This window comes from Bison bison, unplaced genomic scaffold (assembly GCF_000754665.1).
Source record: "Bison bison bison isolate TAMUID 2011002044 unplaced genomic scaffold, Bison_UMD1.0 scf7180017864535, whole genome shotgun sequence".
Classification (NCBI taxonomy): Eukaryota; Metazoa; Chordata; class Mammalia; order Artiodactyla; family Bovidae; genus Bison; species Bison bison.
In genome coordinates this window covers 9,384,275-9,410,684 of record NW_011495084.1, presented here as the reverse complement: position 1 = coordinate 9,410,684, position 26,410 = coordinate 9,384,275, and the positions used below count along the sequence as shown (strand labels likewise).

General features: G+C 37.3%; 2 protein-coding genes across 6 annotated transcripts in view; one reads left to right on the top strand and one right to left on the bottom strand.

Moving 5' to 3' along the window:
- The window catches only part of CEP290 (centrosomal protein 290kDa), a 96,551-nt gene extending 79,656 nt beyond the window's left edge, over positions 1–16,895 (top strand). For 4 of the 5 annotated variants that reach the window (XM_010832047.1, XM_010832048.1, XM_010832046.1 and 1 more), the window contains 9 exons: positions 1,302–1,388; positions 2,061–2,225; positions 2,743–2,865; positions 6,264–6,436; positions 9,988–10,129; positions 11,143–11,216; positions 11,757–11,851; positions 14,972–15,051; positions 15,959–16,198. In XM_010832047.1, coding sequence (XP_010830349.1) covers positions 1,302–1,388; positions 2,061–2,225; positions 2,743–2,865; positions 6,264–6,436; positions 9,988–10,129; positions 11,143–11,216; positions 11,757–11,851; positions 14,972–15,051; positions 15,959–16,189 — 1,170 coding nt within the window. In that variant the 3' untranslated portion in view covers positions 16,190–16,198. Of the gene's footprint in view, positions 1–1,301; positions 1,389–2,060; positions 2,226–2,742; positions 2,866–6,263; positions 6,437–9,987; positions 10,130–11,142; positions 11,217–11,756; positions 11,852–14,971; positions 15,052–15,958 lie in introns of all 5 variants that reach the window. The other variant, XM_010832050.1, reaches the window with a different exon arrangement.
- LOC104982618 (chromosome unknown open reading frame, human C12orf29) overlaps positions 16,891–26,410 on the bottom strand; it is a 10,040-nt gene continuing 520 nt past the window's right edge. Inside the window, exons 2-7 of the mRNA XM_010832052.1 lie at positions 25,363–25,480; positions 22,264–22,359; positions 21,271–21,387; positions 19,588–19,785; positions 18,423–18,592; positions 16,891–17,113 (exon numbers count right to left, since the gene is read on the bottom strand). Of these exons, the coding sequence (XP_010830354.1) occupies positions 16,925–17,113; positions 18,423–18,592; positions 19,588–19,785; positions 21,271–21,387; positions 22,264–22,359; positions 25,363–25,480 (888 nt within the window). The 3' untranslated portion in view covers positions 16,891–16,924. The remainder of the gene's footprint in view (positions 17,114–18,422; positions 18,593–19,587; positions 19,786–21,270; positions 21,388–22,263; positions 22,360–25,362; positions 25,481–26,410) is intronic.

Sequence of the window (26,410 nt, the reverse complement as noted above, 5' to 3'; positions counted from 1 at the left end):
TTGTTGAGGGCCTTCTTTGTATCAGGTACTCTTCTATGTGCTGGGAAACAGCCATCAGAAAAATCCTTGCACTTGTAGAGCTTATATTCCAGCAGGAAGGCTCATAATAGGTAAACATCAGTATATTGTATGTCAGCTGATGTTAAATGCTAAAAAAAAAAGCACGGTTTGTGTGTGTGTGTGCATGTGTGTGTGTTGGATTAGGGGTATAGTTGACCCTTGAACTACAAGGGTCCATTTATATGGGGATATTTTTCAGTAGTAAACACTGCTGTTTTACCTGATCCATGGTTGGTTGAATCCATGAATGCAGAGAAACTGCAGATATAGAGGACTGACTATAAGTTATATCTCCACATTGTTTAGCAGTCAACAGTATATGGGATTGCTCTTTAAAATACAGTAGTAAGGGGAGGCCTTATTAATAAAATGGTATTTTAGCAGAGAACTAGGGGACAGGTAAGGAAGTGGGTCATACAGATACTAGAAAAAGAATTCCAGACAACAGAAGTGGCAAGTTCAAATGCTGTGTGTGGCAAGACGATAGTTGGTGTGTTTAATTAACAGTTACCACATTTCAAAATATTCGGATAAAAAAGTAATAAAATATTAGGGTAGCTCTTAAAATATAAAGTCTTTAAAAAATGTTTAGGATGATTGTCTCTGTTAGAAATTTTACTTTATTTTTATATTTATAATAAATTTATTTTTGGTTTTTGAAATCTTATCCTATTTATTGGAGTCTTTTTCTCGACTGACTGTTTCATTTCTGTTTTTTTAACTTAGAATATTAGCAATGCGTTAATACCACTGGTAATAGTATAATTAACCTATGTCCTATTTCTTATTCTGGTTTTTACACTGTTAGAACTAGTGTCAGAAGAGCAATTGTTTATTTCTTTGTACCATGTGGATATGGTTCTAAATATGTAATTTATGGGACAGTTAAATCAGAAGTTCTGAACTCAAATTTATTATTGTGTACTAAGGCGGTAATGATGGACAGGGAGGCCTGGTGTGCTGCAGTCCACGGGGTCGCCAAGAGTTGGTTATGACTGAGCGACTGAACTGAACTGAAGTAATAATGTAGGAAATATATATTTAAATCCATATATAATATCTCTTGTATTAGTACACTTTACTTCAACATATGTCACAGTTCAAAATCCTCTCATTGGTAGGAAGAGCCACTTGTTTACTTAAGCTATACAGTTGAAGAGATTGGTAGTTAAGATGATTTGCCTTTCCTTATCAGTGACTACAGCTGTGTTAAACGGTTACATGTTTCTTTAATATTCTAGAATCAGGTAAGAGACTTGAAGGAAATGTGTGAATTTCTGAAGAAAGAAAAAGCAGAAGTAGAGCGGAAACTTGGCCGCGTTAGAGGGGTGAGTATGTGAGAGTATACCACATGTTTGTTGTAGCTTCAGAAAGGATAAGCTGGAAGTGAGAATAAAAGGTTGGATATATCATAGCAGCATTGATATGCCTTTACTAGTGCCTTTAGTTTCAGTTATGTTCTGCTGCATGCACAGGGTAAAACATCACTAAGCTTTCTCTTTGTTTCAAGTTAATAAATTTCATCATCTGTCACATCTTACATGCTTTTTATTCCACTTGGACTCTATACCGTCTCTTTTTCCTTTGCATCTCCCTCCACACCTTGAAAACATTTAACTTCCAGGAATCTTCCTTCTTCTATTCATTGAGGTAACTACTAATTGCTTCTTGGTCTAACATTTTGTAACTACTTTTTATGCTATTCATGGCAGCTTCTTAGTTATAATGCTAATATACTAATGTTGGGTTTAAGCTGTTACTTATTAGCTGCATGACTTTAGGAATATCAAATTCTCTGAGTGTTGATTTTCTTGTATGTAAAGTGAAGATTGTAATTCCTGTTTCATAAGGTTATTATAATGAGTTGAAGTAATACAAACTTTGGCTTCAAATGTTAGGAATCAACAATGAGTTTAATAATAAACCTCTTGTATTATTGGTACTTTATACTGTACTTTCTAAAATATTTGGTTAAATAAAAAGTTAACATTCTTTCCTAGTCTGGTAGAAGTGGAAAGACAATCCCAGAACTAGAAAAAACCATTGGTTTAATGAAAAAAGTAGTCGAAAAAGTCCAAAGGGAAAATGAACAACTGAAAAAAGCATCAGGAATATTGACCAGTGAAAAAATGGCTAATATTGAGATGGAAAATGAAAAGTTGAAGGTAATATTCTTAATGCCATTTGTACAGAATGTTATACTGATACAATTTTTATTAATTTTTAAAGACAGTTTTAAATATAGTATATAAAGTGGCTTTAACGGATGCATAGGTATTTTAGACATGTGAAAAAAAATATTGGAGACAATGATTAAAGTGTTACAGTAGCATCATGTGGTCATCTTACTATTTCCAGACCATTGGTTCTCACTCTGGCAATAAAAAATAATTAACTGTGTCTATTTTCAAAAATACAGTTGCCTAAGACCCTAATTTTAAGATTGATCAGTTATTTCAGGATTGGTCCCACCATTGGTATTGTGTGTTTTTTTTTTTTTAAGTCATCAACTCATTCTAAGCCAAGATCGGAAACCATCTGCTCTAGATGACCAGTATTAAAGGGAAGAATTTAATTGTATCAAATATGAGCTCTAAAACTACGTTAGACTAAGTTTTATGAGTTTATGGGATCATCATTTATTTCCTCGCTTTGATAATATAGAGTTTTTTAAATTACTAGGCTGAATTAGAAAAACTCAAAGTTCATCTTGGACGTCAGTTGAGCATGCACTATGAATCCAAAGCCAAAGGCACAGAGAAAATTGTTGCTGAAAATGAGAGACTTCGTAAAGAACTTAAAAAAGTATGACTTTCATTATTGACTATACTTATTTTTATGTTAATTAATACATTTTGGGAAAACTGAATGAAAAAGTTGATGAATGTCTATTCAGAATAGATATTAAGAAATTTAGGAATTGTGTTTTATGCCCACCATCCTTTCATAGTGAGGAACATTGAAAATAAAAAATTAATAAATTAACAGGCAGTATAATATAGAAGCTGTGCTTCCCAGGTGATATAGGGGTAAAGAATTCACCTGCCAATGCAGGGGACAGGGTTTGATCCCTGGGTTGGGAAGATCCCCTGAGAAGGAAGTGGCAACCTACCCCGGTGTTCCTCCCTGGGAAATCCCACGGCCATAGGAGCCTGGCAGGCTATAATCCAGGGGTTGGCAGAAGAGATGGACATGACTGAACACACATGCACACATAATGTAGAAGCCACACAGCTGGGATCAATTTTTAGCTTCAGTTCCGTTCCGTTTAGTTCAGTCGCTCAGTCGTGTCCGACTCTTTGCGACCCCATGAATCGCAGCACGCCAGGCCTCCCTATCCATCACCATCACCCGGAGTTCACTCAAACTCACGTCCGTCAAGTTGGTGATGCCATCCAGCCATCTCATCCTCTGTCGTCCCCTTCTCCTCCTGCCCCCAATCCCTCCCAGCATCAGAGGCTTTTCCATTGAGTCAACTCTTCGCGTGAGGTGGCCAAAGTACTGGAATTTCAGCTTTAGCGTCATTCCTTCTAAAGAACACCCAGGACTGATCTCCTTTAGAATGGACTGGTTGGATCTCCTTGCAGTCCAAGGGACTCTCAAGAGTCTTCTCCAACACCACAGTTCAAAAGCATCAATTCTTCGGCGCTCAGCTTTCTTCACAATCCAACTCTCACATCCATACATGACCACTGGAAAAACCATAGCCTTGACTAGATGGACCTTTGTTGGCAAAGTAATGTCTCTGCTTTTGAATATGCTGTCTAGGTTGGTCATAAGTTTTCTTCCAAGGAGAAAGGGTCTTTTAATTTCATGGCTGCAGTCACCATCTGCAGTGATTTTGGAGCCCAAAAAGATAAAGTCAGCCACTGTTTCCACTATTTCCCCATCTATTTCCCATGAAGTGATAGGACCAGTTGCCATGATCTTAGTTTTCTGAATGTTGAGCTTTAAGCCAACTTTTTCACTCTCCTCTTTCACTTTCATCAAGAGGCTTTTTAGTTCTTCTTCACTTTCTGTCATAAGGGTGGTGTCATCTGCATATCTGGTGTTATCGGTATTTCTCCCGGTAATCTTGATTCCAGCTTGTGCTTTTTCCAGCCCAGCGTTTCTCATGATGTACTCTGCATAGAAGTTAAATAAGCAGGGTGACAATATACAGCCTTGACATACTCCTTTTCCTGTTTGGAACCAGTCTGTTGTTCCATGTCCAGTTCTAACTGTTGCTTCCTGACCTGCATATAGGTTTCTCAAGAGGCAGGTCAGGTGGTCTGGTATTCCCATCTCTTTCAGAATTTTCCACAGTTTATTGTGATCCACACAGTCAAAGGCTTTGGCATAGTCAATAAAGCAGAAATAGATGTTTTTCTGGAACTCTCTTGCTTTTTATGTGATCCAGTGGATGTTGGCAATTTGATCTCTGGGAAGTTCCTCTGCCTTTTCTAAAACCAGCTTGAACATCAGGAAGTTCACGGTTCACATATTGCTGAAGCCTGGCTTGGAGAATTTTGAGCATTACTTTACTAGCGTGTGAGATGAGTGCAACTGTGCGGTAGTTAGTTTGAGCATTCTTTGGCATTGCCTTTCTTTGGGATTGGAATGAAAACTGACCTTTTCCAGTCCTGTGGCCACTGCTGAGTTTTCCAAATTTGCTGGCATATTGAGTGCAGCACTTTTACAGCATCATCTTTCAGGATTTGAAATAGCTCAACTGGAATTCCATCATCTCCACTAGCTTTGTTTGTAGTGATGCTTTCTAAGGCCCACTTGACTTCACATTCTAGGATGTCTGGCTCTAGGTGAGTGATCATACTATCGTGATTATCTTGGTTGTGAAGATCTTTTTTGTACAGTTCTTCTGTGTATTCTTGCCACCTCTTCTTAATACCTTCTCCTTCTGTTAGGTCCATACCACTTCTGTCCTTTATTGAGCCCATCTTTGCATGAAATGTTCCCTTGGTATCTCTAATTTTCTTGAAGAGATCTCTAGTCTTTCCCATTCTGTTGTTTTCCTCTATTTCTTTGCATTGATCGCTGAGGAAGGCTTTCTTATCTCTTCTTGCTATTCTTTGGAACTCTGCATTCAGATGCTTATATCTTTCCTTTTCTTCTTTGCTTTTCACTTCTCTTCTTTTCACAGCTATGTGTAAATCCTCCCAAGACAGCCATTTTGCTTTTTTGCATTTCTTTTCCATGGGGATGGTCCTGATCCCTGTCTCCTGTACAATGTCACGAGCCTCCGTTCATAGTTCATCAGGCACTCTATGAGATCTAGTCCCTTCAATCTATTTTTCACTTCCACTGTATAATCATAAGGGATTTGGTTTAGGTCGTACCTGAATGGTCTAGTGGTTTTCCCTACTTTCTTCAATTATGTCTGAATTTGGCAATAAGGATCTCATGATTTGAGCCACAGTCAGCTCCCTGTATTTTTAGCTCCATTACTTCTTAATTCTGGGAATGAGGGCAATCTCCTATTCCTTCTCCTTCTTTCTGTTTCCTCATCTATAAAACTGGGACTATTAAGTGTATCTATTTCACAGAGCTGCTACAGGGTTTAAATGAATTAATATTTATGCACTTGTCTTAGAATTACACTTCATGTACAAGGCAGTATATGAAACTATTTTGTTAAACAGTAAGATTCCTTTCTATTAAAGAGACAGAATATATTCCTTGCCCCAGACAAATGTGTCATTATTTATATGGATGATCCAGTGAATTAATTGAAATTAATATTTTTAAACTAGTTATAATGGAATCTGAATGCATTTTGAGGCCAGAGTGATACTGTTCTTTGAATGTAGATGTTTAATAGTGGAAATAATCTGTGGTACTTACACACAGTTTATACTTATAGTTATGTCTCAGGTATTAAAGAGCCAAAACATCTTTTTTTTTAATTTAAAGACATGAACTACCCTATTTTCTGTAACTATTATAACACACATGACAAAGTAACTATGGAGTAAAATATTGTAAATGTATTTTTATAACCTCATTTACATGCATGGTTGTAATTAAGTTGACCATATTGCAGTTTTAGAGTTTAAAAAACACTGGATTTTTATTGGACTTTTAATCAGCATTTAGAACTTCAGGTTATTTTTCTTTCTAGTTTGTAGTGATAATTTTGAATATATTACATTCATGAGAACAGTTTTACCTTTTGGCATAACATATTAATTAGCTTTTAATGATAGGAAACTGAAGCTGCAGAGAAATTACGGATAGCTAAGAATAATTTGGAGATATTGAATGAGAAGATGACAGTTCAACTAGAAGAGAGTGGGAAGAGATTACAGCTGGCAGAGAGTAGAGGTCCACAGCTTGAAGGTGCTGACAGCAAGAGCTGGAAATCAATTGTTGTTACAAGGTAGGAACAAGCAGCTTAACATTTGCACAGTTTTATCAGTTCTAATTCTCCCATTATTGTTTTTAAAGAATATGACACTATTCTAATTCACTTAGTTCTTTTGTGAAGAAGGTGGTTTAACATGATCCTTACTCTTTCTTCCTTAAGAGATTTAACTAATTGGGGTGTCAGGGCATGGATCATAGCAGAGCTAGGGCTGGGCTGAGGGTGTTGGAGCCCAGTAAGTTTCCTGAAGCAACTGTCAACCATGAGCCCAGACTGACGGTGCCCAACTAGTCCTGCCTTTCTTTGTGCTGCGTTCGTTTTCTACCCCGAATATAAGCCAGGCACAGTGGAGCCGTCTTGTCACAAGCTGTGGCATACCAGAGTAGGCTGTGGGCAGCTTGGTCTTCATATAACTTCAGCAGATGAATTCAGCAGACAGTTTTAGTGTCTTTCAGCTGCTACTTTCTGGCACTTGATTTTCTCCCACCCCTTGAGCCTCTTCTACAAGTATATGTGATTCCTGCCTATCAAATAAACTTTGTGGCTATGAAAGAGGTTCAGGCTATAATTCACTGCCAGGCTATAATCCAGGGGTTGCCAGAAGAGTCGGACATGACTGAGCACACATGCACACATAATGTAGAAGCCACACAGCCGGGATCAATTTTTAGCTTAATTACTTCTTAATTCTGTGAATGAGGGCAACAGGAATTCACTAGCAAATATTCGTATGTTCATTGTCACTACCGCCAGGGGTGGTTCATTGTGACTGATGAGTCACTAAAAGTCATTCTCATTTCAACCTTAAGCAATTACTTCAAGGAGTATATATAGAAGTGGAGACCAATGAGATCCTGCCCACATCCTTCCCTGTGACATCATCCTGAATGAAGCTGTGTTCTCTACATCTGCTGACCCCATTTCAGAAGGCAGACTCATCTTTACCTTACCGTATCCCCAGAGTTCCTTGTCTGTGCATCTAAGTGTCCTCTTGGATGTCTAGCTGCTGTTTAGGATGGACTGGATGTGGGTTTGCGGTCACCATCACTACAGCTGGGATGGAAATCTTAGCACACTGAGGCTACAGCAGGTCTCAGAGAAGGCCTGCTGCACTGCACTTGCCCCTGCCAGACAACTCTAAGGAGGAAGATTTTACAGGTAGATTAGAGGGCCCAGGTGGCAGGCAGTCCTGAAGAAGGGTCCCTTTCTAACATCATAATGAGAGTACTCAGAATCTACTCTTCTTCCCACCCCATAGCTGTTTCTTGATTCTGTCAAGGGGCTAATGTAAGGGCTGAGTGAAATAGTTTGTGATGGTATAAAGGGGAGAAGGAGACTCTCCTTTTGTCTGCTTGGACTCCAGCAGAGGCTATCAACCAGCAGGCCATTGGTTTCTTGATTGGCCCTTTATTTCTTGCTACAATCATGTAGGGACCAAAAGAATTCTGAGTTGCTTTGAGATGTATTTATCCAGCAGGTATTTTCTCAGTACCTGCTACATGCTAGACTCTGCTTTATGTTAGATGTATTTCTAAAAGGCCTACTTTAACTAGGTTTCTTCAGAAAGCCAGGTAGCTTCTGGGGCTTCTTGTTGTTTAGTCACTGAGTTGTGTCTGACTGTTTTGTGACTCCATAGACTATAGCCCACCAGGCAAGAATTTCCCAGGTGGAATACTGGAGTGGGTAGCCGCTTCCTTCTCCAGGGGATTTTCTGATCCAGAGTTCAAACCTGTGTCTCCTGCATTGGCAGGCAGATTCCTTACCATTTAGCCACCAGGGGAGCCCTTCCACGCTTAGAAGTACCTTGGACTGGCAAATAGAGGCCTGGCGTGGGGGTGGGGGGTCAGTGTACCTCAGTTTCCTCCCCAACAACAACAACTGACTTTTTATAATATCTGAACACTGAGGAGACTTCCCTGGTGGCTCAGACAGGAAAGAATCTACCTGTAATGCAGGAAACGTGGGTTCAATCCCTGAGTCGGGAAGATCCCCTGGAGAAGGAAATGGCAACCCACTCCAGTATTCTTGCCTGGAGAATCCCTTAAGGAGCCTGGTGGGCTACAGTCCATGGGATTGCAGAGTTGGACACGACTGAGCGACTGACACACACATTTCTCACTATGACCTCAAGTAAATTACAGTTCTCCTGTGAGTTAGTTTTTTTTTTAAATCTGTGGAAATGATAAATCCCGTCCTTTCTTTTCTAAAAAAGGCTCTGTGAAGCTGCACACACAAAAAAATTACGAATGTGAAAAGGGTTTATAAAATTGAGCAGGGAAATGAGAGACTTTTTAGATCATTTCTGTGTTTTTAATCTGAAAACTGTATAGGTAACTGAGCATAGAGTAGGCATTCAATAAACACCTTTCAAAAAAACATAGCTTTACAGAAGGCTAATTCTGGTCTGTAGCCTCATATATCCCTAAATCCACCTTAAAAATGGCTCAAATCTGCAGCTGGGATTAGACACCCAGGTCAGTAAAGTGATTTATCTTTTGGTATCCATGACACATTATGCTTATACTGAAATCCTTTATAGTTGTTGTATTATTTACTCAATAGACTAATGACATCTCTTCTGTCTGGCTTTATAATACCAACTGCTGAGACAGTCCAGGGTGATGCAGGAGGTGTTTTAGACAGGTGGTCAGAGAAGGTCTCTCTGGATGGCATTAGAGCTTGGAATTAAATGAAGTGCAGGAGTGCACTTCAGGTACTTCACTTCAGGTATTTCAGCACTTTTTTGACAGTTTTTGTTAACAGTGTTGCCTTGTAAGTTCCTAAGGTTTATTAAATACTCTTTGATGATAATTACTTTGATGTAATATTGAAATAATAATTTTTCTTCCTTGTCCTGTCCTTAACCTGATTTTGCCAAAGTGTTTCTTCTTTTTCTTTTCTCTGGAGAAATTTGAATGTTATGAACGTTGTCTCTTTTAAGATAGAATATGCTTGTGGAAACCATTTTGGCTCAATGTTTTAGAAATTTCTTTTGGGGTCTTTTTTTTTGTTTTTGAACTGTTGATCATTTCCTGAAAGGTTACAAATCTATTCAGATAGGCCATTTTTCTTATCCCTACTTTTACACATTCTGTTCCCTCTCCCAGGAGTGTTGTACTGGTTTTGTTCTAACTGGATTAACTCAAGTGTGTGTGTGTGTGTGAGAGAGAAAGAAATGCTTTAGTTATCTTTAAGTATATTCCTAAGAATATCCAGCAATATATAATTTTATATTCTTATGAATTTAATTTCTATTTCTTAGTTTTGTGACTGAAAAAGGTATTAATTTTAATCTTTTACAGTGGTCAGATTCATCAGGCTCCATCCTTGTTTATAACCTTGGGAAACACCTAAATCCTCAGTTTAACTGGCCTGTTAATTAAGGGGCACTTCTCTGTTGCTGTCATGTAATGCTAAATAAATATGTAGGAGATGATTTGACTGACCAGAAGAACCAGTACAATAAGATATTCTTTATTTTTAATGAAGAAATTTTCAGTGGCTTTTAAATCAGTAAGAGAAATTATTTTCCATGTCTATACCATTTTTTCCCTTTATACTTTTAGAATGTATGAAACCAAGTTGAAAGAATTAGAAACGGATATTGCCAAAAAAACTAGAAGCCTTACTGATCTTAAACAGCTTGTAAGACAAGCAACAGAGAGGGAACAGAGAGTTAAGAAATACACAGCAGACCTTGAGCAACAGGCAAGTAGTGTCCTTGTTTCACCTTCTCCGTGTGTGCGTGTGTGCGTGTGTGTATGTTTAGTTGCTCACTTGTGTCTGACTCTTTATGGCCCCATGGACTGTAGCACTGCAGGCTCCTCTGTCCATGGGATTTCCCAGACAAGAATACTGGAGCGGGTTGCCATTTCCTAGTCCAGGGGATCTTCCCAGCCCAGGGATCGAACCTGCGTCTCGTCTCCTGCATTGTAGGCAGATTCTTTACCACCAGCGCCACCTGGGAAGCCTTAAGTGAAAGTCGCTCAGTCGTGTCCCGACACTGGGGCCCCACACAGTCCACTGAATTCTCCAGGCCAGGATACTGCAGTGGGTAGCCTATCCCTTTTCCAGCAGATCTTCCCAACCCAGGAATCGAACCAGGTTTTCCTGCATTGTAGGCGGATTCTTTACCAAATGAGATATCAGGGAAGCCCTGGGAAGCCCTACCCCTGACATATTTTCCACGTATTTACCAAGTAGTCCTTTTAAAGTATAAAACACATCATAGCAGTCCACCCTTAGAATTTTCCAGTGGTCCCCATACCCTAGCATAACATCCTGAAGTTCTCTCGTAGCCGGCAGGGACCTACATGGTCTGACATCTGGTCTCCTCTCTGGCCTCGTCTTTACTTTCTCTGGCACTTAGTGTTCTAGCCACAGTAACTCCTTTCAGTCCTTGGAACAGACCAAACTCATTTGGTTTATTCAGGGCCCTGCTTTTGTTTCCCTTGTTTAGAATACTGTTTGCCCAAATATTCCCACAGGAAGGGATTTTGCCTGGTTTTTCCAATGCTGTATCCAGTGTGCCTAGGACAGTGCCTGGCATGCAGTAGTTCGTCAGTAAATAATTGTTGAAATAGAGTCACCATAGATGTGTAATCATACGTACTTTTGAAAGCTCAGATTATAAATTTATGCTTTATTAAAAGTATGGATCTTTGTAAAACCCCGTATTTCCATGTCAAACTTTGTCTTCTAACTTTTCATTGTGCACAAAGATTGAGATTCTCAAACATGTTCCTGAAGGTGATGAGACAGAACAAGGCCTTCAACGGGAGCTTCGAGTTCTTAGGTATATTATTTGTTCATATGACTACTTTTTTAAAAATTATTTTTTAATACAACCAGGTTTGCTGTATCTAGAGTTAAGATTTTTCACCCTTGCTGCCTAATTGGTTTATCAGCCTTCTTTCACCCTTCTAATGCCAGTCATTCTTTTATATAATAGATGGTATAAAAAGGATAAACAAGATCCTAATACAGGTGTCATCTGTAATTTAAGCTTTCTTAGTAGCGTAGAATATATTAAACCTTAGCTTCCAAAGGCAAGTATTAATGGAATGAGAAAAAAAAATTCTTTACTTCCAAGGCTCCTCCCTACAAAACTACTCTTGAAAATGACATAAAATTTTAAGAAAAACATGGATTTTTAATCTGTGATTTCTGTTTGAGAATGGTAGCACTGCAGTAGTTGAAGTAGATGGGCAAATGTTTACCTTTATAAATATTAGCAAGTTCTAAGCACTGTGTATCACACAGTTAGAGAAATGCTCAGACCTATTTTGTGGTGCAATGTCTTTTTTTTTTTTAACACATTATCATTGTGTTCTAGATTAGCTAATAGTCAGCTGGAAAAAGAAAAAGAAGAATTAATCCATCGGATAGAAATTAGCAAAGACCAAAATGGACCTGACAGTACCATATCTGGTAATGTATTTTTTAACATACTTATAGCAGGTTAGCTAACCCAAGTTTTTGAATTAGGATTTGCTTTGTTTACAGATTTAACTGTCTTCCTAAAAAATCAAATCCTTGATGTAAGTTTTTAGAGCTGTCTCTTTCCTCCACAGAGCAGTATTCCCATTGAGCCCTTTATTTGTAATACTGAGTAGCAAGTATTCAAACCTTTCTCCTTGTGTCCCTTCTGGATGTTACAGATTTATCATCACATAATGCTAAGTAATAAAGTCTCTTGCTTCCAGTTTCTCAGTATAGGCACTTTGAAGCCCATTTAACATATTCTTCTAAATGTACTTTCATCTTGTTATTAATTTAAAAACTACGTGTACATAAGCAAACATTGCCTATATCCTTTCTTTTTTCCTTCTACAAAGTAAAATCTAACCTTCTAGTTTCTATTTGCATTCAGAAGTGGTTACTAATCATTTCGCTATTCCAGTGTGCATAGGTAATGTATTAATAAGCAGTTGGTAGCTCAGAGGTAAAGAATCTGCCTGCAATTCAGAAGACCTTGGTTCAGTCCCTAGGTTGGGAAGATCCCCTGGAGAAGGGAATGGCAACCCACTCCAGTATTCTTGTCTGGAGAATTCCATGGACAGAAGAGCCTGGCGGGCTTCCGTTCACAGGGTTGCAAAGAGTCGGACATGACTGAGCAACGAACACACACACATGTAATGTATATACATGGGTACACATATAGTGAACAGTTGATCCTCATTATTTGCAGATTCTGTATTTGCATATTCACTTACTACAATTTACTTGTAATCTAACATCAGTCCTGTGTGGTACTTCTGCAGACATAAACAGAGCAGTGAGAAATATAAGTTTTATGATGCAGTTTTCCAGATGAGATTCAACAAGGTGACACTCTGTGTTTGTTTCAGCTATAGTACAGGGATGACCAGAGGATGGAGTTAGTACTGGGGAGTGCAGCACAGGGCAGGAACCGCTGGTCCTGGGACCAGCTGGAGTCGATTTAAATCTCAGTTCTGATACCTGTTATTGGGGCAGACTCTGACACTTCTGAACCTTGTCTTCTCTCTTGTAAAACAAAATAGAACAAGTTCTAGGATAAGTGTTTCCAGGATATCAGATATAAAATCTATGTGAGATATATGTGTGTATTTTCCCTAAGGACGGTGGTTCAAAATTCACTAATTGATTTTTTTTCATGTTATAGAACTTAACTACTGCAAATAATAAGAATATATTGTTTGTATGCATATTGTACCAGACACCTTGATGGAAATGCCAAATTCTGTTCCAAAGGATTATAGTAACTTATATCTGAGCAGTTTTTTACTATTTCACATAGCTTTTCAGTATCCTATCAAGTAGCTTTTATACAAAATAGCAACAAGACTATCATGTATGAGTTGTATTAAACACTATGCTAAATGCTTTGCAAGCATTTTATAAGTCTTATGACCCTGAATTTTGAGTACTTCTGTCTCCATTTTACCTCCAAAGAGGTTAACCTGTCCCCAAGGCTACAACAGCTGGGAAGTAGCCAACGCAGGATGAAGCCTAAAGCTGTAAAACTCCAAAGTTCCTTGCTATTCTCTGCTATTGACCACTATACTGCATCACTTTTCGGTGACTGGAAGTACATGCATAAACCTCTTCTGACAACATCTCTTACAGCAGCCAGTTTGGTATACTACACCAGACACAATACCAAAGAGTTGTTAATGCTGTTGACATTCGGCAAGTTCCCTTTTTCTAAACTTAAACCTCCCAAGGGGATTTCTGAACCCTCATATTCTTTATCTATTTAAAAATAAGGATATCAGTAAAAGATTGTTAAGGCTCAAAAATCAATTTGTTTTGGAAATTTTAAAGCACTATTTAACTATAAGTGCTTATTAAGCTAACTTTTGGAGAATGCTTATACATTATAACTGGGCTTCCCAGGTGGCACAGTGGTCAAGAACCCACCTGCCAATGCAGGAGACACAGATATGGGTTTGATCCCTGAGTCGCAAAGGTCCCCGGGAGTATGAAATGGCAACCCACTCCAGTCTTCTTGCCTGCAAAATTCTATGGACAGAGGAGCCTAGCAAGCTAGTGTCCATGCGTGACAAAAAGTCAGACACGACTGAGCACACACACATACATAATCAATTTTACTGCACTATTTCATTACCAATGTGTGTAATATATAGCATCGCACTGATTAAGACAACTCACACAGCATTTCAGTGATCAAGAATCAATCTGTAAACAAAATCACGAGCACTTTATGCAAAGGTGAGGAAAGCTTTGAAAAGTATGAGGAAAATACTTGTCTCCTACTTAAATTAGAGGAGCATTCCAAGGTCACCTTAATAGAATATGCTTCCTGTCCCATTATTGAAAATGTGTTTGCTGACCATTATTTTGTCAAAATTTAGCATTTTAAAAAATTTTACGTTTTGATGGCTATATGACACATTATATGCAGTTTAAATAAAATGTTTCTAGCAAAGATGGTTAATTAAAGAAAAACTACTGCAGATTGATTCTCTTTATAAAATTAGAGATATGTTTAACTCTGGAGGAAATCAATAAATTAAACTAATGCCCTTATGCTTTCTATGTTTTCCTACCAAAACATCAGGATGTATTCATCTTTGTGTATCCATCCTGCCCAGCACATTCATCACATAATAACTACACAGTAAACGCATCCTGATGCACAGGCAACAGCCAGAGCTGCTGGTAACCGGAGCACTTGGCCACCTTATGGCTATAGCCCCTTCCCTAATCATGTACTTATTCTAACGTTGTACATTTAGACCTAAAAAATTTTCTTGGTTCTAGAATTTTCCTCTGCAAATAATGATTTCTTCCATGTAAAAAATTAACCTGACTCTATACTTCTAACACCTAGCTTATGTCTCTTCTCTTTGTTTGCTATGGAATTGTAATACTTGATATAGAGGTTAACATACAGAATTCACAGCCTGAACTGTTTCAGCTATAAAAGGCCACATTTTCCAGGCTCTAGTTCCATAAGTTTCTTCTTTCTCTTTTAAAATAAGTCCATTATCTTGAACTCAGAGTGGGAAAAAGCTTAGTCTAATTTTCACTTTGTGGGGGCAGATCCTGATCACCTAATGGAAAAGATCAAAGATCTAGAGACACAGCTCAGAACCTCAGACATGGAAAAGCAGCATTTGAAGGCAAGTATTTAATTATATCTAATTATCGTATTATACATGTTTTGTGAAAACAGCTGTTGAAAACTATTTTTATGATCACCATCTCTGAGTTTTAACTATGTATCCTAAATATTCCTGGAATCACGTTTTATACTTACATTTAAACCTTGACATTAAGGTTTTTATATTCGTCCAACTTAAAATATTAAAAATATTATAGAGAACTACCAAAAAATTGAGACAGAACAAATGGGATTCTTTAGAGAGTTGATTATTTTTAATTGTCACAAATATAGCTCATTATTTTAATATTTTCCTAAGTTTTGGGTCACATTGGGAATAGTGTCTTTCTCTTTTTTAAATTCTTTTCAGAAATAGTTCACATAAAGATATTTGATATGCTTTTCTCTTTCTTTAATACTCTAAACACAATGAAAGAACATAAATATGAAAATTAACTAGTGCTCACTGGCTATTCTACCTGGTCATTAAAGCTCAAATTGTTTCTTTACCAGATGCTTACTTTTAGCCAGGCAGAAGCCATACAGTTTCCATGATCATAAATATAACAGGTGACCATTATTCATTAAAAATTAGATACTTGTAAAGAAAATACAAATGAAGCCTAAACCAAAGAATTGTAACCAGAATAACTTCAGTGTTGTGAATAACCAAGTTTTTTGACTGCCTCACACTGAGAACATCTTAATATTCTTTTGGGGAAAGATTAAATCCCCTCTGATTTAATAGTTGATAAATTATAGTGCCAGACTAGGATATAACTTAGAGAATAATTTGACTTCTGCCTTATATTTGACTGTTCAAGTTTCTTTGGCTTTCATGTTTGTAATTCATTCTCTTTAGTTCATACCTAAAGAATGTATTTTTTTCCTGTGTATACCTTTAAAAGATAATATATTCTTATTAGGAGGAAATAAAAAAGCTGAAAAAAGAACTGGAAAATTTTGATCCATCATTTTTTGAAGAAATTGAAGATCTGAAGTATAACTACAAAGAAGAAGTGAAGAAAAATATTCTCTTAGAAGAGAAGTTAAAAAAACTTTCTGAACAATTTGGAGTTGAATTAACTAGTCCTGTTGCTGCTTCTGAACAGTTTGAAGATGAGCAGGAAAATCCTGTTAATTTCCCCATATACTAAAAGGCCATCTCTAACAATAGTTTTATTTAACTATTTACTAACTTTGTAAGTTAAAATTCCATCTGGAAATCAAGCAAGTTTGACCTACATGATTTCCTTCCCAATACCTCATAGCTTTACTTAAATTGGAATTTTTAGTAAATAAAATTATATGAAAATTTCAACATATTAGGAAAGTATATTTTTGAAGACTGTTAGTATGTCTGTCAAATAGGCAATGAGCTATGGTAAATTTTTATACATTTATAATGTACTAATTTTTTTAAACATTTAAAACTGGGGTTTTATGTATACTTACATATTTATATATGTGTTAAGATTCTCAAATTATGTCTATATAAATGTTATTAAGTTGAGCCATATGTTTTGTTAAATGTCTAGCAATTTTAAATTCAGTGTAAATTATTTAATTTTTAAAGTAATGGTCCAAAATTGTTGGTTTGTCTTTTAAACTACCCACGTACAATGGACCGAATCCAACCTTTGTACAAAGTGGAGAGCTTATTATTATATTTTTACTTCCAGAGGTTAAAATTCATTGCTGTTTCTAAATAAAATTTTGAATAGATATTTGCAACTGGAAAATTGATTGCTTCAAATGCTAAAAGACATGCTGCTATATTAAGACACTGAATAATAAACTGAAACTGAGATATTTTTACCTTATAAACATGGCAGAGTATTCAACATTAAAACAGAACAACAATGAAGCTGGTTTTTAATTGCACTTCCAGTTTATACAGTAAGTATTATATCTTTGAGCCTACCAAATTTCTGATTGTCTATTTTTGAAAAATGATTAAATAAACACTTAGCATCAAAGGCATACTCATATTTGTTCAGATTCATGTTGATAATAACTGGTTTTGAATTCATATAAGTATCTGGGATCGGCCAACATAAACCAAGATGGTGGCGATGGACCTGAAAAGAAAAAAAAAAAGTTAGCTTTAGCCTATATTATTTTTGCTCACTTACAAATCTTTTGAGTGCCTACTATTTCCCAGCCACTGGGAGTTATTTAAGGTTCCACTTCATCTTACCCTTTTTTTTTTAATAGATGTTTTCCTCCTGACACAGTATATATTTACTTGCTTATTGTCTGTCTTCCCCATTAGAATGTAAGCTTCATGAAGGCAGAGACACTGTTTTGTTAACCCTGTACTTTCAGCACCTGGAAACATTCCAGGAACATAATCAGGGGCTCCATAAAAATGGTAATGAATAACAGAGTCTGTTGCTAAATACAGAAGGTAGCCAGTTGAAAAATGTGGGTAGAAGTCATTCTAACCAAAGGGAATAACATGTAATAGAATAGTGCTTTTTGCTCTGGTTGCATTTAGTTAAGAACATACACAATGTGTATGTTTGAAAGATGAAAGTGGAGAGTTCTAGAAATTTTAGCAGGTGCTAGATCATGAAAAATCTTAAATGTCACTGGGCAGGGGAACAGTATTCTCATTCATTTGTAAAGACAGGATAGGAATAAGACTGAAAGATAATGCTTGGGATTGTGATAAAATAATTCAAGCATGAGTCTTGGTTTAAATTAAAATTAACAGCCCATTGGTTGTTGAGAAGTACACAGATACAACAGATGAGAATCTTTCAGAACTGATAATTAGATGTATGAAGTGATGGACAGAGGGGTTAAAAATGATTTCTAAGTTTTTGGCTTCAGTTAATTGTTTGGAGTCTGGGTTGGTCCAAACTGGATTAGTTCCAGTTTTGAACATTACAGTGTGAACCTATGTGAAATTAAATAGACAAGTCCAGGACACAGAAAGGGCAAAAAGTGTAAAATAATTTATTCTATACATATTAACTGTCACCTTGGCACTCTCTTAACAAATTCTATAATCAAGCAAGTTTGAGAAATGCTTTCACGTGAGGTCATTATAGTACAGATGATTCAGAGAACACATATGTTCAACATGAATTTCCAAGAAGGAATATGTAGTATGTAGGGTCTTCCAGATGTTTTCATCACTAATTCTGAAGCACATCTGGAAGAACCAAAGCCCCACAGAACGCATACTGGGAAACAATGTTATCGTATAAAGATTGTGGCACGTGAGATGAAGACATTACTGAGTATCAGAATTACTGCAATTTGATGAAGACATTATTGCATATCAGAACTGCTGGAATTTGTAGAGTACTGCAGTGCCACTTCTACTTTGTTTCAGGAACATAAAGTGACATAACCTTACAAATTATTTTCTGCCATTACCTTGATTAAACAACCATCATTGCAATGCCATACTATTCCTTCAATTTTACCCTCTCTGCAACCATCAAACCAGGACAACAGATCACTGTGCTTCAAGGTAGGTAGATTTCTTATTTGAAACGCTCCATGTGGTATAAGAAGATGTAATGGATGCTTTTTGCTTCCTAACCCTAAAATCATAAAAATTTGCCATTAGCCATTCAGAAGTTTCAAAAAGAATTAGAAAATTTCTCTCTCCAAGTAAAAAAAAGCCTCTTAAAACACTGAGGGGATAAATTTACCAAAAAGTCTTAATTCCTTGAAGAGAAATATATTACAACTGCCTTCACTCACAAGTTGGCACTTTATCCCACTAAGTCTAAATTCTACTTCAAGTGCTCTATACCAGGAGTTGGCAAACTTTAACCTTCAGACCAAATCCAGCCAAATGCCTATTTTTGTAAATTGTTTCAATGGAACACAGCCAACCCATTCATTTAAGCACTGTCTACGGTCTTTGAGAGATATGCCCCCCAAAAACTAAATATTTACTATGTAGCCTTTTAGAGAAAAGTCCACCAACCACTGCTCTACACCAGTGGCCACAATCATTCAGTGTTTGCCAAATGGCCACGCTGTATCTGGTAACTTGCACAGTTACTGTCTTAGCTTCTTTTCACCTGCTAATCAATCTGCTTCTGATCGCTATATTGGATTTTGTTATTATAGCTTTAATGACCTTGGGTCTGTCTTCATTTGCCTGTCAACAATACTCCATAGTGCACTCAGGACTTGTAATCAAATGATCATGGTATATATTCTGATGCTTCTTACGATATTCATTGCTAATTCTTTTATTTATTTTACTCTTACCTGTTATAATTAAACTAATTACCTCACCATGAATGGATAAAGATATAGGGTACACATATAGAAAATGGAACATTAGGCATAAAAAAAGAATGAAATCCTGTCAATTGTGACAACATGTATAAACCTAAAGGATATTATACTAAGTGAAATAACAGACAAATACGATATGATTTCACTAAAAAAGTGAATCTAAAAAAACAAATAATTCCAAGTTTATCAGTCACTCCTATAGTGTGTATTTCTTTCAGTTGAACCTAGGAAGTTTTCTTTATAAATAACTACTGTAACTAAATAAGAAAAAGGCTTTACTCACCATAAGGATTTCCATTAATATTGGTTCCTATAAGCTCCAGTGTTTGTTCTAGAAGATCTGAGAGCGGCACTGCACTGATTTCCAAAAGCCCAGGGTCGTCAGGATGATGCCTCAGGACCAGGGCGATCTCAGACTCATAATCGACTACGGACGAATGCCAGCAGTGCTGTTTGCTGTTTTTCTCCACTGGGACCCAACCTGTCATTTAAAGAAACAAGTGAGGGGTTTTGTTTTGTTTTGTTTTTTTGCATTGTTTTTCTCTGGATTAAGACTATGGTAATTTTAATTTTTGTCGCCAATTTTCTGGATGTTCTATCACACAAAGGTATCATTCAACATCGGTGGAGATGTTAACAGTTTTGCTACTTTGTAAATCATCCTCTCTTTCTAATCATAAGGTCTCTTGATTCTGCGGAGGAATTAACCTGTTTGATTATTTACTACAGAGTACCCAGAATTCTTTTAAAAGAAAATTCATATTTTCAATAAGAACTGAGCACCATTCTAAGACACAGCACTAAAACCTTTTTTCAGTTTTCTCTCTACCTCCTCCGGTTTCAGGGACAACAGACAGATGCAATTGTTCCACAATTTATTGTATTGTTCTGGTATTTATTGAACAATGTATGGATTCTACATTTATCAAATGCTATTCCCTTCCTAACTCCTGTTGCCAGATTAGGCTTCTTTGTTGTAGGGAATTCCTTACCAAAAAAAAAAAAAACTCCAAACTATGGCATAAACACTATTATGACCATCACATCTTTGGTATTCATTATTCATCCAGACTACTGTAATAACCTCTTCACTAGTCTACTATCTCCAACTCCCTACCCTACTTTTATCACAGTTCTATTTCAAGAATTTATATTTAGTTCTGCTGTATCGCTGCTTAATAGTCATCTTTAGGATAAACTTCACAAAGTTCTTCAGATAGAATACAAAGCCATTTAAGATGTGACCCCATTACACATCTCCAGCCTCTACTTTTATAACTCAAGTTATAAACATTCCAGCCACAGTAAGGTGTTATTTAAAATTTCCGAAAGATGCCATGACCTCTCCCCTTTGTAGGAGTTTGCCTAAGCTAACCTCTCTTCCCTTGCCAACTAACTTCCTGGCTCTTGAGCTTCAGGATAAATGTCCATTCTCCTTAGATGACTCTACTAACCACCAAGGTTGAACTAGGAATTCTTCCTCTTTTCTCCAACTGTACCTTGTGCATTATTTCCTTCTAGTTCTTAAATCATACTATTATTGGTAGACTTTTTTTCCTACTGTCTACAAGATCATAAGGATAAGGGTTCTGATCTTCATTTTTATATTATTAAAATCTAAGAATACTTTGCACATTATAGGTACTTGAAACATATGCATATTGTTATCTTCAGTCTAAAAAGTAAAGGCTTAATATGATTTAATCGATCATACCATCTATCCTGACAGTACTTCAAGGCTATTCCCAAACTCAATGCTTTATTAATTTTTATAGACCAGAGGTAGTAAACTGTCCATCTGAGAAAATATTCTAAAACTGAAAGGACAGTCTTGATATGAAACATCTTTGGTATAAATACCATGAACCACCATATTAAAATTATATTCTATAATTTCCAATTGCATGTATCTTATTCTTTTTACTAGTAAACACAAAATTGTATCTTAGAAGAGATCTAGTAATACCAGGAATGTGTCCATTTTCATCAGGCATCGGATTCCCATTTATCTGTTCTATTTCCTTCGCTGGTATCCAGCACTCTGGAACAGGTTTGAAGTCCTCCTCAACATTCCAAAAAAATTCTAAAAAGAATTAAATAATCTTATGTGTGGTGACACTTTAAACACTATAAAACACTGAACAAATTCGAAGTGGGAACAACTAATGAGTCCCATCAAATCAGGTACCATATTAATCAGTCTCCATTCATTACCACCACCACATTTCTCAGGGTTAAGCTACTAACACTTCAAATTTTCAATTTTGAACCCACCATCTGTAACAGTAAGTTAACAGTCTAATTAAAGCAACCAATGTTACAGTATGTATAGATTTATGGTGAATTTTTAATGCACTATGAATACAAATATATAAAGTTATATATATGAGTGGATATATAATGATACATGTATTCAGTTCAGTTCAGTCCAGTCGTGTCTGACTCTTTGCGACCCCATGAATCGCAGCACGCCAGGCCTCCCTGTCCATCACCAACTCCCAAGGTTCACTCAAACTCACGTCCATCGAGTCGGTGATGCCATCCAGCCATCTCATCCCGTCGTCCCTTTTTCCTCCTGCCCCCAATCCCTCCCAGCATCAGTCTTTTCCAGTGAGTCAACTCTTCGCATGAGGTGGCCAAAGTACGTATATATCTACTTAGAGGAATGTAACATAAAACTATTAATAACCAAATGTGTCACTCATAGTAACTTGTATGTTTTAATCAAACCGACAAACTACAATGAAGAGTCACAGAAATGTTAGGAAAATATTTTGAAATCTTTTTCAAGAATATGCTTTTACATAAAAAGATACTCAGTTGTAATTTTTTTCTTTTCCCAAAGTGCTTAAACTGTAAAGAAGGATATAATGTATAGAACACCACAGCAAGAAATAAGACAAAAATTTCAACTTAAATCATGAATAACTTTAATAAAAAAAAAAAAGGACCCACGAACCTTTCGAGTTTTGTTTTGAATGCAGAAAATTTTTAAATCTTTTCTCAGCTAATTTGTTAGGTTTCCTATCTAGCCGAGCCCAAAGGTATGGCTGACCTAAAAAATAATAAAGAAAAAAAAAGTTTAAGAGGCAAACAATAAAATTTAGCTTGAAAGACATTTCAGTATAACCTTTTTCAATAAACGCAGGGTCGTTTCCTCTAAGAGAAACAACCCAAAAGACAAAGAGAAATATGCAGGATAACAAACAAAACAAATTTGACCATTTCAGTAAGGACATCATCCCACAGACATACGAGAAACTAGCAGTCGCGAGAAACTGAAGCTATCTCTCTGCTAACGGAAACATAACCAGAAATTGTACTCACACCTGCTCTAAAATGTAACTATGTTAAATTATGCTATGAGGGTTAACCCCCAAAACGTGGAGTGAAGCTAGTTGTTTCACATGGCTCTGACCCCTGGGCCAAGGCATGGAACACTGATTTACAGTGATGCTTTGCAGTCGGGGGTCTCAGACGTTTCCCCTGAAACTTTTACGTACGAAAAAACATACCAGCATTTTTTCTCGACAACAGTGAGACTAAGGAGTTGCACTTGGTCTCAGTGAGCCTCCTGCGGGGCTGCTGCTGAGGCTGGTTACTTAGCAGGAAGATGCCTTCATGACCAGCAAAATATAAAAATCCCCAGCTGAGACTGCATTTCAGATTCTCTGTTTCTGAGGTGTTCTCTGCCTACATCAGCGGTGGCCCCTAATTTTAAAAAGTCTGTCTTTTCTAGATTTGTCAGGAAGGTAGGGGAGGCATCAGGGGAGGACCATAGACGCTTTCACCAGGTCTCATCAGACCCTTCGGAGAAGGCAATGGCACCCCACTCCAGTACTTTTGCCTGGGAAATCCTATGGACGCAGGAGCCTGGCCGGCTACAGTCAATGGGGTCGTGAAGAGTCAGACACGACTGAGCGACTTCACTTTCACTTTTCCCTTTCATGCATTGGAGAAGGAAATGGCAACCCACTCCAGTGTTCTTGCCTGGAGAATCCCAGGGACAGGAGTCTGGTGGGCTGCCATCTATGGGGCCGCAGAGTCGGACACGACTGATGTGACTTAGCAGCAGCAGCAGACCCTTCACTCTGAGAGAGACTTTGGTTGTGATGTGCATCCTTTCAATGCCCTTACTGCCTCGCCTATCCTGTACCTGTAATTAACTGTGGATTTACAAGCACTGTCACTCTGGGTTCTCTAAGTGTTCTTTAGCAATCCAATTTTGTTTAACTGCCACCATTATATTGATAGTAATCACACAATGTGATGCATACTTAAGTTTCTTAATATAAATATGTGCCTGTGTGCTAAGTCGCTTTGGTCATGTCTCACTCTTTGTAACCCTGTGCACTGTAGCCTCCCAGGCTCCTCTGTCCATGGGATTCTTCAGGCAAGAATACTGGAGTGGGTTGCCTGGCCCTCCTCCAGGGAAATCTTCCTGACCCAGGGATGGAACCCACTTCGCTTATGTCTCCTACATTGGAAGGAGGGTTCATTACCACTAGTGCTACCTGGGAAGCCCATAATATAAATATAAAACCCTAAAGAAAACTTTGTTTCTTCAAATATACAAATCAGCTATTTGAAAAATTATTGATTACAGTTTGGGTAAGGCATTCTACATTACTTATTAGCTATACCAATAAATAATATGAAGAACCAGATTAAAACTACACTGTCATTTCTGTTGAACAAACCTTTTGTTCTTTTTAAAAATAAACATAAAAAATGCATTGCACACCCATTAAGATGGCTACTATCAAAAAACAGAAAATAACAAGTGCTGGTGAGGATATGGAAAAGCTGGAACTCTTCTATACTCCTGGTAGGAACACAACAGTGCACTTGCTACAAAAAAGAGTATGACAGTGCCTCAAAAAAACCAAAAAAGAGTTACAGTAGCCATTCCACTTTGGGATATATACCCTGAAGACCGAAAGGAGGGATTCTAAGAGAGACCTGTGTACCATGTTCATAGCACGGCTCACGACAGCTAATAGTCCCACCTAGCACACACGGATGGATGAACAGTATGCACGCAATTATGTGGTATACACAAACATGTGGCATTCACCCTTTTATAAAGGAAGGCAATTCTGACATGCACTACAACACGAAGGAATCTTAAGGGCAATATGCTAAGTGAAATAAGCCAGTCACCAAATGACTCCACGTACGTGAGTTACCTAGTCAAAATCCTAGAAACAAAGCAGTGTGTGCAACAAGGTGGGAGGCTGTTATTTAAAAGGTGTGAAGTTTCAGTTTTGCAAGATGAAAAGAGTTTTGGAGACGGATGGTGTTGACAGCAGCACAACAATGGGAACTGCGCAGCACACTGAAGTGCACACTTAAAAAGGACTAACAGGGAATTCTATGTTATGTGAACGTCAGCACACCACAAGGAAAAAAGGTGCACTTCAGAAGAGACTTCCTATTATGAAGAATGTATCCAATAAGCATTTAACTTTTATTTCTCTTGCTGGAAGTGAGAAGTAATTTCAATATCTAGAAAAAAAGCACAAAGATTATTTCTGTCTTTTCAATGCATTTTTTTCCATAACATAGTTGACAATTTTGATTTGAGTTTCTATCTCTTTTAAAGTACATTAAAATGAAACAAATTAGAGACACTGGCAACAGTAATAAAACAACTGAATTAGCACTGGGCTCAGCAGAATAAGAACAAGCTTTAGGGTCACAGAAACCTGGGTCCTATTACCAGTTGAGCCTTCATTAATTAAATGGTTTCGAACAAATTATTTATGTTCTCTGAGCTTTGGTTTCTGTTTCAGTGAAACAGGAGAGGCTTATTGTGCAGATAGATAAGGATAACACATAAAGCATTTATCATACTGTCTGGCCCTTAATCAGTATTAAGTAAATATTAAGTTATCTTCCTTTCTTCCCCCAAGAGAAAGATACAATGGTACAGTGATTGTGACTTTATTATCTTCCCATTATACTTAGGTTTCCAAGGGTTTATGAAGAGCACTTCAGATATATACAGTTTAAGTGATTAAGAAAAATAAATATTTGTAGTACAGTTTTATTTTACCTTTGTAGTTAGTAACATAACAACATGTTCCATCCACTTTTTCTGTTGGAATTGCATTGTGTATATCTGCATCTAATGCCTTGTGACTTAAAGTTTCAGTTGCCAAAACTTTAAATGGCTTAAAAGAGAAAAAGAAAACTGGTTTAAGATAAACAGCCTCTATGCCTTCTACATGCTCTCACCTGGAAGTTTTTAATTTCCCTAGTTCCAAGGTATGACCACCAGTTTATCCTTCAAAATATTTCTCCTGTAAAGTTCTTACAAATCATCTCCTCCTCTTCTATGCTATCACAGCAATACATGTTTGTCCACCGAGATTTGTTAAGTACAGTTGACTCCACCAACAGGGGTTTGAACTGCATGGGACCATTCACACGCAATTTTTTTTTCAATAGGAAATCCTGCAGTACTACACACAGTTGGTTGAATCCTGGATGCAGAAGCCTTGTTACGGAGGAAACTTGAATATGAGGGCCAGCCACAAGTTATACTCGGATTTCAGGGGATCGGACCCCGAATCCTGGCATTGTTCACAGACCAACTGTATTCACATGTTTCTTTATCCACCATAATGAGCTTGACACCAGGAATCATATCCTATGCAGAGCTGTATGCCTAGCTCAAGTGTTACGTGTGTTCATTTACTTGATAATCATTTGCTAAAAGCCTCCTAAGGGTTAAGCACTGGCCTCAGCACTAGGATAGAGGTCAAATGGCACCTGCCTTCGGTGGAACGTTTATTTTAAGGAAGGAGACAACAGTCATAAAATGCATAATACAATGTTAAGTACGTTAAGTGCAAAGGAGAAACACGGGCACCCTTTCAGCTTTATTAGTAGTAAACTGCGTTTTTAATTTATGATTTGCTTATTGTCAGGAAGCCAAAAGAGCATCAAGAATGGAGGAAAAAAAAGTTCCAACGAACTTCGTGATTCATTTTCACTTCTGAGAAAGACTATGCCACCGTTTTACAGTCTTTACAGTCTACGACACTTTAATCTGAAGGAAGACCTGTACCCTAGGCCGCCGGAGCGAACCCTGCAGAGAG